The 11,010-nt window shown below is 38.8% G+C and overlaps 1 protein-coding gene across 1 annotated transcript; it reads left to right on the forward strand.

The window, feature by feature from the left end:
• Positions 1-1,311: 1,311 nt before the first annotated feature.
• On the forward strand, positions 1,312-9,437 carry fam89a (family with sequence similarity 89 member A). Its single transcript, XM_004550638.3, has 2 exons — positions 1,312-1,744; positions 3,833-9,437. The coding sequence occupies exons 1-2, from the start codon at positions 1,496-1,498 to the stop codon at positions 4,124-4,126; spliced, it is 543 nt and encodes a 180-aa protein (XP_004550695.1). The 5' UTR covers positions 1,312-1,495; the 3' UTR covers positions 4,127-9,437.
• The last annotated feature ends 1,573 nt before the right edge of the window (positions 9,438-11,010 follow it).

Below are 11,010 nucleotides of genomic sequence, written 5' to 3' on the forward strand. Positions count from 1 at the left end.
TTGTATTCTTTGTATCTGTTCAAAGATCTGTTCAATAAGATACACGATTTCCTATAAATATATGTGTTTTAAATAAAAGTCTGCATGTTTTATGCATATACGTGTTGGCAGGGAAACGCCCAGCAGCCACTGTGTTAAAGGACAGGAAGCGGATTTTACTATTCGGCCACAATCCGAGTTTGGACACTTTACAAGAATCACCAAAACATAACCAGAAGTTCTTTTCAAAGTAAAAGCCGGGGGACGTCGTATAGAAGTTTAATAGAATAGAAGAATGGAATCTCCTTCCACTGTCATTGGACATGTACAACGAAATTCTGGTAACGCCACACCAACTGTTCAAGGATTAAAAATATCAATTGTATGACAGCAAGAATAAATAGCAGACCAGAGGAGTATATACAAACAAGATGAATATATACAAAACTAGAAGGCATAAAATAGAGAGGCACACATTAGAGGACATGGTTGCAAAGTGCTTGAAAGTAGTGCAATGGAGAAATGGAGAAAACACCCATATGATTGTAATAGGATCTCTTAGAACAGCATTTAAACTTTGATTATTGTTCCACGTTTTTATTTTGTTTCAGTGCATGTGTTCTGTTGAGTTGTATGTTTGTAAAAGAAATACTTGCAGGAGTGATTTTTTTTTCTTGAGAATGGTATAAGATGTTATAATTATGATCCTAATTTATAACATAAGGGATACATCGTAATAAAAAAAAAGAGGTGTGAGATGCAAAGCATCCACCTGTGGGAGAATTCTGCAACAGAAAAAAGGTAGTACAAATATAACTTCTAGTAAAAGAAAGGCTTCTATTAATCCTGGTTCGAAGCAGGACAGCATGGTGGTGCAGTGGTTAGCACATTTCAGATATGTGGTTGACTCTTAAAGCCAGCTGTGAGTGCTTGCTCTCCTTGTGTCTAGCTTGTATTATCCAAGTGGTCTCCTCCCAAAGCACCAAAACATGCTTTTCATGTTAAATGATGTTTCTAGATTTATCAGTATCTAAAGGTTAAACCCTACAATGGACTGGCGATCTGGGATGAGAACGTGTTGCACCCAGTGACAGCTGGTATGGGTTCCAGCCCTTCTGCAACCCTGAATTGGATAAGTGAGCAAGAAGATGGATGGATATTACAAGGCAAAGTTTTCACGCTTCTCCTTATAATATTACAGGCAGAAAAAAGCCAGTATGCTTTAGCAATTATTGTTTCTGTTATTTTTGTTTTTCCTCTCTTCCCACGTTCATCACACTTTTTTTAAGCTGATGTGATTTTATTTTGACGATCATACCGGAATTCCAGCGGCTTCACTCGGGATAACTGAACGTGGCGTCGTTGGCTACCCTGGGGTGAGAAAAGCACGGCTGTTGCTCGGTTTGTTCAGTGTGGGAGACTGCTGTGTGATAACAGTGTTTGTGGCGTCTTTGAACTGAAAAAAAACCAGGACTTTATAGACACTAGCTCTCCCCGCTTCGTAACACATAAGACGATGAATGGTAAGTCAACGAACGGCACGCTGGGGGGAATGGCCTGCATCGAGGGTCTACCGCCGCTGCCGAAGAGCCTGAGCGGGTTGCTGAACTCAAGCGGCGGCTCCTGGAGAGAAATGGAGAGGATGTACGTGAAGAAAACCATGATCCAGGACGACCTGAGCAGAGGCAGGAACAATGCCGATAACCTGCTGGCCAACAAGCCGGCCAACCTCGATGCAGCACTGGCTCTGCTGCGAAAAGAGATGGTAACATTTTCAGTGTTTTCCTTTATTTGTCGACAGGAAAGTGGTCCGTTTACCACTGCTGGTTTAATCCTAGCGATTTACATTCACAACCATTCAACCAAAATCCCTAAAGAAACTGCAGAAGTTTTCTTTTTTCGGCTTTTGGACAAACTTGTGTGCATTTTAGCTGAGAAATTAAGACTTTTTGAAAACAATAGTCTTTTGATTGATTCGGCATACAAAATTAACCCGTTCTGCATTATATAAATAAATTATGAAGTTAAAAATATTGATTTATGTCCTGTCTGTTTGGGATTTTTGTTCAGTGAACATACAAATTATGTTCACTGTTCATTGTTATCACTTCTGTTAAGTGTGTTTTCTCCTTGCTCTGTTTATTAAAGACTCGCTAGTTAATTAACTTAACATGCCACCCAACCACCTAGAAGCACTTGAGGATAAAAACGAGATTTTTTTTAAATGGACTCTGGTGTTAATAACAGCCTATGTAAGAAGAAGGAAAAAAGGGGATCAGGAACAGCTTTGCATTGGATGAGACAAATTAAGCCATTAGGCTTGTGCTGATTTGGATTCTAAGCTCATTTTAATACCTTTTAGCTTCAGTATAAAAGTTTCTATTGTGACATACAGAAACCAACACAAAATCCTTCAGTGAACTAATACCTGCTATCACATTTGCAGAGATGTAATCAGAGTGAAACTCTTACTGCACACTGTTTTACACTCCCTTGCCAGCAGCAAGGATTTTCATACTATCACCGGACCAGATTTCATTATTGAGGTAGATTCCCAGCAATCTTGGTTAATGCTTAACAATAGCTTGTTTTCTTATGTGAAGTCACGTAGCTGAAAGAGGTTAAACTGCTGCTGAAACTCTAGGCATTTGGATTTATTTATTTTTTTCCTAAATCTTTCTTTCCTAAATCCCACTGACTCTTTATGTCCTTTAGCCTTGGCAGAGTAGGTTCCTAATGTTAGCCTTATTGCTTTGCTGCTGTTAATGTATTACTGTGGGGTTGTTGTAGTTAATAAGTTGTCAGTGTCCTATATTTTTAAAGACTCTAAGCTTGTCCCTGTGCAGTTTTAAAGAGCACAGTGTTTGGTGTGCGTTTTAGCTGCCTGTGTTATGCTTGACCACTGAGTGTGCCGTGCCTCTAAGTTCAAACTGCACTGTCAGCTCAGCCGTGAGGTCAGCAGCAAAAATGCCCTTTACACACCATCATCGTGGCCTTGACACACCGATGTCACAGAGTCAGCTGAGGCCACAGGCGAGGATTATTTTTATTACTTTCTTCTCTTTTTGTTTCTTTGTTAGAGGTTAAATTTAGTGACTGTTTAGGTATTTTACTTGAATAATTCCTTTACAGTCACTCTTTTGTTGCTTATCTTTCTGTTTATGTGCTAAACGGTTGAGAAATAAATCAGATTTTCACTAATGCCAAGTTATTAAGGTGATTTGCCAGACAGATGTTTTTGGAGCTAAAACAATGAATTCATTCATCTATATTTAAAAAATAAATTGGCTATTATGCCGGTAAAAGCCCCACAGGCCCATTTTATTATTAAATGGGCCTGTGGGAACCCTGGAAGATTTACTTGCTGTAGAAAGATCCTGGTTACTGAATGCTCAGAAGTATAAGACTGAGCTTTTATTTGTAGGCAATATTGGCCACTGAAGGATGGTTGGAGAGTTTAAGTGGTGCAACTGGTGTAAATTTCATCATTTAAAGGAAAACTTGCTAGGCTCCATGTTTGTGTCCTTACACCCAGCTTGTTGTGGCACTACACTATAAGGGCACCTGCTATGCATATGTCCGTGAAGTAATTTAGAAAATGAAAGCAGAGCCGCTTGTTCGTGGTTCCTGTAGCTGTTTGTGTTCATGTCAAGCGATTATAATCCCAGGTTATTAGACAAAATGACACGTTTAAAAAATTTGTAGAACATTATCTCTGGGTTTCTTAATTATTAAACTGTGAACAATTAAAAAGGCAACAAGCTGCTGAAAAATAATCTAATAAGCTAATGAGTTAGCTGCAGCTGTACTTCCCTGGGTTTTTTAATGCTAATCCCTATACTGCCCCCTGCAGGTGGGTTTGCGTCAGCAGGACATGTCCCTGCTGTGCCAGCTGTGGTCGCTCCACGAGTCCATCCAGGAGTACAAGGGGAGCTGCCAGGACCTTAGCGCAGCCTCCAGCCTCAGCATGATGGAGAATGGCTACTTTGACGAGGATGACGAGTATTACCCGGAGCCTGGTTCCACTCCCACCGGGGAACAGCCGGATGGAGACATTGGAGATGGGATGGCAACAATGGGGGCAGCCAAGAATGGGAGCGGCAGTGGCAAAGGGGACAGCTGGGACTCCTTTCGCGTTAACATCTGAGGCCTCGTTGTCAGCATTTTTCTTAGTGTGGATGCATATTTTTGGGTTGACAGACTGGATTAGGCTGGAGGAGAAACCTTTTTGGCCTCCAGGGAGTGAGTGGCTGGTGAGAGACAACAGACTATGGCGTCTCGTGGAACTGTAAAAATCCAGCTACCTTAAACACCTCCTCAGGTCTAACATCCGCCTGCTTGTGTTGCAGAACGTTGTTTCTGCAGCGTGACCAGGAGCTTCATCAAACTGCAGATGTGAGCGATCAGATATTTTGAGAAGTTACTCTCTTAACAACCTCTGAAACACTCAGGGGTTGGGATCAATTGTATCCAGCGACTCGATATAGTCAAAATTCGGCAATATACATATATATATATATATACACACACTTCTTTTTGTAAACAGCTTTATTGCTGCTTCTATGTCCGTTTGTTTTGTTAGACAGTCACTTTCTTTTTGGCTGAACTTTTTTTTTTTTTTAATTTACATATACAAAAATATATGAACAAAGTTTTATTATTTATTATATAATATAAATAACAAAATATTTGCTTTCCTGTTACTCTGACATTTTCTACTGCACCATTCCTCAGCATTTACTGGTTGGAAAGAATCCCAGAAATCCAGAGCTTTGCAATCAGCATTGGTGCAAAAAGATGACTGACTCTGTGGACATATTAATGGAGACAGTGTGTGTGTTTCTTCTAAGTGGTGAAACCATTAATTTACATCAACCCCTTGGGGTCCAACCAGAAGTAGTAGTACGGAGAAAGAGATGAGGTCCTCATATCCACTGAGTTTGTGTGCAGGTATGAGGTCTTCACCGTCCTGCCTTTAGGTGGAGCAGATATCTGCTCAGGAAATGTGAAATCTTCAGAATGCTGGAAACAGTTTTAACTGTTTGCAGAGGTGAAAAACCCCAAGCCCAGCGTGCTGTGTTGCAGATATAGTGCTTCAGCACTTTACAGGCATATCAGACATGTCTCTGTTCTCAGACTTTGTAGTGTTCAGGACACATCTGCCTGAATTTAACTTTCTGCTTTAATATTATCTATCTTTAAGAAACATTTACTTAAAGATTAAAACAGAACTCAGTTTATTTCTGGATCTTGGTTTCATTGTATTTATCAATTTAAGTGGGGGTCCGCCCCAATCAAGGGTTGGCTGGTTCAAACACTGAACATTCAGATATTAGTTTCTTGAGGTCAGTATTAACATGAATAGAAATGCAAAGACTACCTAAGTTGAAACAAGAATTATTCTTCAAAATAATAGAATTATTCTATTATAGATGATAATGAGCATTAAAAGAAATTATGAAGCCACATACAAATATGGCCAAGAGCTGAGCTGTGATCTGGTAGCTGGAACATTTTTCATTATGGAAACAAAAAATAAAAAATCTACACATTTTCTCACTTTTTCATGGTGCAGTTTGTTTTTAGACACTTTTTTTTTAAATGGGACCTATTGTGCTGATATCACTTCCATGCTGGCTTTGTATGATTCACAGTTTACAGTAATCTTTCTTTGAGTTTAAAAACAAACAAACAAAAAAAAACCCTTGCCCTTCATGGGGATTTCTTACTGACCTCCTTTTTTTATTGATTGATTTTGTTCCTTTTAGAAACATTTTTGCATAATAGGTCCCTTTTAACTTTTTCTGGTCCCAGTGGCCTTCAAATATCACCTACAGTGTAAATAAACATCTGTAGCTCTAGACCTAGTAGCAACTATCACATGAAAACCCGGTGCTTTATACTCTTATGCATCGAGATCTTAACCAATCTCATTTTAGCGTCATGTGCTCTGTTAAGTGTGACAGATGCCCGTGCAGGATTAAGCTCATTTTTAAGTCATCCTTGAGGAATATAAATCTGATTATATCAGCATTTGGTCATCTTTGCATACGTTATAGGGGCTCTTTAACGATCTCTGCTTCCATTACAATATGACGGTGGTCATTAATTAGATTGTAACAAAAAAAAAAGTGCTTTTGTTTTTGCTTTGGTTGGTTTTTTTTTTTTTTTAATCAGAAGAACTTGCCTTCATTGCCTCATCTATAATAAAAAAAACAACTAAGTTAAAATTCCTTCAATCTAAAATCTAAAATCTTGACTGTTTAAGACTTTTGGATGTGAAAATCCTCTTTGTAAACACATGAATGGTCTACTCAGGCTTCCTAAGTATCTAAACTCTGCAGCAAAGGTCTCAGCTCAGCCTGTAGCATACAACACAGCTACAGACACAGCACAGCAGCTGTGCTGTCAATCATAAATTGAGTTTCTGAACTCACCATCGCTTTGAGAAGATATCGAGGGTTCATCTTTGCACAAATGTGCTCATATTTCGTCACCTGTCTGTACGTCAGTCCGCTATTTGAACACAAACCAAAGAGAGTACGCCACTCAGCATTGTATTTGGTTGACGTTGCTGATGTAGGCGGGATCTGGCTATGTTGAACTTAAAACTTAACATCTGGTGTCTTGACGAATGTCGTTAGGAGTTTTTTGGAGCTGATGAATGAAGGACATTTGGTTGGCCTTTTGAACAGTTGGCCGCCTTCTTCCCCACTCAAAGACCAGCGTTTTCAGTTGACTGAATTAAAATGTCACCGACCAGTGAAAGTCTAGAGGATTGATTTATGACAAGTATGTGAAGAGTCAGATGTGTCGCAATAACATGTGGATATGAAACCATGTTTCCGCAAGCACAGTAACCCTTGATCTTCTAACTTCTCTCTAAAATCTGTCGACATCAAGAGTTTCTGATTTAACCGGAGTAGTCTGACATTTTGGGAAAATGTTTCAGTTACATACTTCATCTGTTAAACGTAAAGTCAAACCAGCACAATCACCAGATGGGGAAGTAGCTAGCATTACTATGTCTTACTGCCTCCATTTCCCAGACATGGATTAAGCTGAGATAGACCATAAACTTTTTCCCCTGGAGGTCCTCCTAGGATTTAGTCTGGGAGGAGGTTTAATCCGTGTTGGAGAGTAACAAAATCCACTGGCAAGCACTTTTAAAGTTGCCACTTTGACATAGTTTTGTTATCCATATAACCTGGACCTGGTGTGTGAAGTAATTTTAAACATTACCATCACATGGGGACACAAAGTGAACAATGGTTGATTGTTTTTTGAGCAGGATGAAGTTTGGGGTGGAGCAAAGCTAAACTCTGTTGTCACCATAAAAGGATGCAAGTTCTCCTTGAGGTTTATCATATATATTTTTTTCCTGATCTAAGCTTGGACAAACATTTTTTTTTGCCTCTTGCATATGTAACTACTCACTTTTATTCTGAACCTTTCCATAATGCATTTGCAACTTTCTGACTAGTCTTATTATTTAACAGAGTCCATTGACTTTGGTTCCAGTGTTCTGATAAGTTGAAATGATTGTTCTCTGTTTCTCTCTGTTGCTTTTTATGATCCACATTTAATGAAACTTAACTTTGTCTGTGAAGTACACCTGTATGCGACTGCTGCCAACATTTCTAGTCGGATTACACATTTAGGGTCAGGTAAAGCACCTGTTTTACTACTGCAGTCTACTGCTAATCTGAAGCCGAAAGCACGTTTGATTAAACGGTTTTAAACCACTGACGTTTAGGACACGAGTCACATCTTGATCCCAGGATTTCTATTGGATGTCTACCCAATTAGTGCCTTTTTATAAGATGTTCAAGATGGGAATGAACATATACCATAAGTCATATGAACTGATTGGCCTGTACTTTGGTTTTTAAAGCTGCTACATGTGGAATTTGAAACATAATGAATTTAGCAATCTCACAAAACTCATTCTGAAGCTGTGCCAGAAATAAATGAATGTCATGCTGACATGTCGCTCTCCTCCAACTCCAACGAGTCCCTAATTTGGATCTGTTGTTAATTATACTCTTCTCTGTCAAAAGATTGTTTGGAATTTTATTGGCAGGGATGCAGCTGTTGGGAACGGTGTACTGCTGACACCCACTGAAATTTGAGTTGCTCTAGCAAAAGTGAGACATCTCTCTTCCTGTTTTGGTTGATGCTTAGAAGAAATTGTACACCTCAAAATAAAAGGACCCTAATGTATGGCGGTTATTTCTTCAGAATACAACTTTAAAGTACACGTAGCAATTTTACCGTCAAGAACTTGTATCAGCCTTAAAGTCAGCTGAGGCATTTGTAAACCGAGCTAGGTGGTGCACTCCTCACTTGTTCTTCAAGTCTGTTTTTTGCACTTGTTTGTGCCTGTTGCTGTGTTAAATCCCCAAAAATACGACTACCTGACCCTCTTTGAGTTTGTCACTACTACACAGGTGCATGGTGCTCTTTGTACGCTTACACTATTGTAGCTTAACCCAGCACAAGAGAGCTAAGAAGAAGCTTTAAATTGAACACCAGCAAATTGTACTTAATATTGTACCGTTGCCACGTGTGTTGCCTGTTCTGTAGACTAAAATATGCCCCTTTTTCACATGATTATTGGATGTGTAACATGGAGATTTCATCTCAGGGTAAACTTTAAAAAAAATTGTTGTTTTTTTTTGGGTGGTTTTGACTCCTGACAAAATAGCATACTTCCCTTAAACAATGGCTCTCGAACTAAAGGTGAACAATGCTATGTCACACCCACTTACAGTGAGTCATAATTATGATTCAATGGTTTGGTGCAAGTCTCAAAATCAAAGGGCAAACTTTGCACCAACTTTGAACAATCAGGAGGCGAAGACGCCAAGTGCAAAACAACCACAAAAGCTTGACATAGTTTGACTTAAGTGCGGATTGCCCCTGCAATCACGGTCACGCCTGAGCGTTCACACCCATGCTGTAGTGAGGGTTGTGGCACTTGAATGGAGAATAACTTGAACATTACTTCCAATGAGGAAAAAAAATAGCTGAAGGTGTGTAATGTGTGTGCGCCTTTTCTGCAGCTGACCAAATCTGACCTGTGTCCAAACCTGGGTTTGAAAACATGATTGAGCCAAGACAGTTCATTATTTTACAAGTGACATGTTTATCAGTAGGCCTGAGTATGCAGATGTAACCTATTGAGGAAATCAGAGAAGTAAATGCAATTTCATTCGTGTTTGTTCTTTATATCTCTTATTGTAATCGTTCATTAACTTGCTTTAGTGAAAAGAAGGATTTTATGTATTGTTTTTTTTTTGAATAAGTAACATTTGGAGAACACGTGAAGGCTGTGTTGCCGCCATCTATCATTCCTCCTGTTCTCTTATCCATGAATGACCACACTGCTGTTTGTTTGGACAGTACTCTCTCATAGTTATACTGTTATGAATTTAATAAAGCGGTTCTGTACTTTTCAGGTTTTTAGAGTGATGTTTTTTTTATGAGGGAAATATTGATCGTGCCTTCAGACTTCTAAATTAAACTGACATGAATAGCAGATCAACAATTAAAGCACAGTTATGTTTTAGTAGAATTTAATTTGATACTTTGGGGAGATATGAGATCTATGGGTATATTAATGATTGTACCAGATCCAATGACATCCTCTCCAGGTGTTTCTGAGATAAAGCATTCATAAGGATTGTGAAAGTGAGCTTATAGGAACCACGTCCTTAGTTCCATGACACAAGTGGCTGTAGATATTATGCTCTTGGTTGTGTTTTCTATCGATCTCTATTTTCATCTTATAACTGAAAAACATCTGGAGAGCATTTCATTACATCTGGAATAAACGTTCACTTGGACGCAAAAATCAACAGGTCAGGTTCATCAAAGGTCAAATCTCTCTCATTTTTAAGTTATTTCCCAGGCCCACCTAGAGGGATTTATGTATATTTTTTTAACATCCAGCCCAAAAGTTAATTTGGACTTGGGGCTGAACTGATTAGATTTTGGTCATCAAATTTTACTATGACCTCACTCCCGAGTGCAACTAGAGAGAATTTCAGTACATTTGGAACAAATGATTTTGGAAGTAAAGGTTCGGATATTTCACCTTCTTAATCTACTTACTTACTTTCATGTATGTAAAATTTAATGTTCTAATGAGATTTATGACCATTGGTCAAACACATACCTCAGGAACAGAAGGAGGATTGTGACCATATTTCATAATTGGTATAGTTCACTGAATTGGTAGCACCAACCTTCACATTATACATTTCATTTGGACAGACTGGCTGGCAGACACCTGTAATGTGATCATTCTGGTTTGAGCAGAGTAGCCAGCAGCTCTGTGGGGCTGCAGATGCTTTGAGTAAAATGCAAATGTCAGCATGCTGACAACAGCAATGCTAAATCTCTCTTATCTAGCATAGTATTTTAATACACTATCACTCAGCATAAAGCCCTAAGCACACAGTACAGGTAAAGTTGTTGAGGTTGTGTTTACAATAAAATTTAGAGTATGTATTTAATTTTGTAGTGATACTTTTGTTATTTTTATATATTTGTTTTTGCTTCAAAACCTAAATTGTGCTGGTGAAACATTTAATGTGCTAATGTGTGCACAGATACAGCCTGCACCAGGAGATTTTCTGGAGAGCAATTCATTTCAAGCTTGGTGGTCATCCTAGGCTAGGAAACATCCTGTGATAACCTCGAACATGTGTTCCAAATACTGCTCTAACCTAAAAACTTTAATCCACTTGTGGCACGACTGGATAAGTAAGTTGCTTGGTCTTTAATTATTATCTCAATCTGTTTTGAAGTTGTTGAGACGTTTCACTTTCGATCACTGTTACTGGCAACCTGGCAAACTAACTACTAATCATGTAGGTATGCCACAAACAGGCTAAAAAAATAAAACCTTTACATTTGCACTGTTTACACCCAAAATCTTAAAAAAAAAAAAAATCCAACTAATACTCTAGGAGAAACAGCTCTTTCACACCAAACTGTGCTTCCTTGCCATCTCCCTGCTGCCCT

This window comes from Maylandia zebra, linkage group LG15 (assembly GCF_041146795.1).
Source record: "Maylandia zebra isolate NMK-2024a linkage group LG15, Mzebra_GT3a, whole genome shotgun sequence".
Taxonomy (NCBI): Eukaryota; Metazoa; Chordata; class Actinopteri; order Cichliformes; family Cichlidae; genus Maylandia; species Maylandia zebra.

Bases quoted from the DNA above. Each gene is read 5' to 3' on its own strand.
- fam89a (XM_004550638.3), top strand. From the start codon at position 1,496: ATGAATGGTAAGTCAACGAACGGCACGCTGGGGGGAATGGCCTGCATC. The intron at 1,745-3,832 runs GTAACATTTTCA...TGCCCCCTGCAG, and splicing joins CTCTGCTGCGAAAAGAGATG to GTGGGTTTGCGTCAGCAGGA.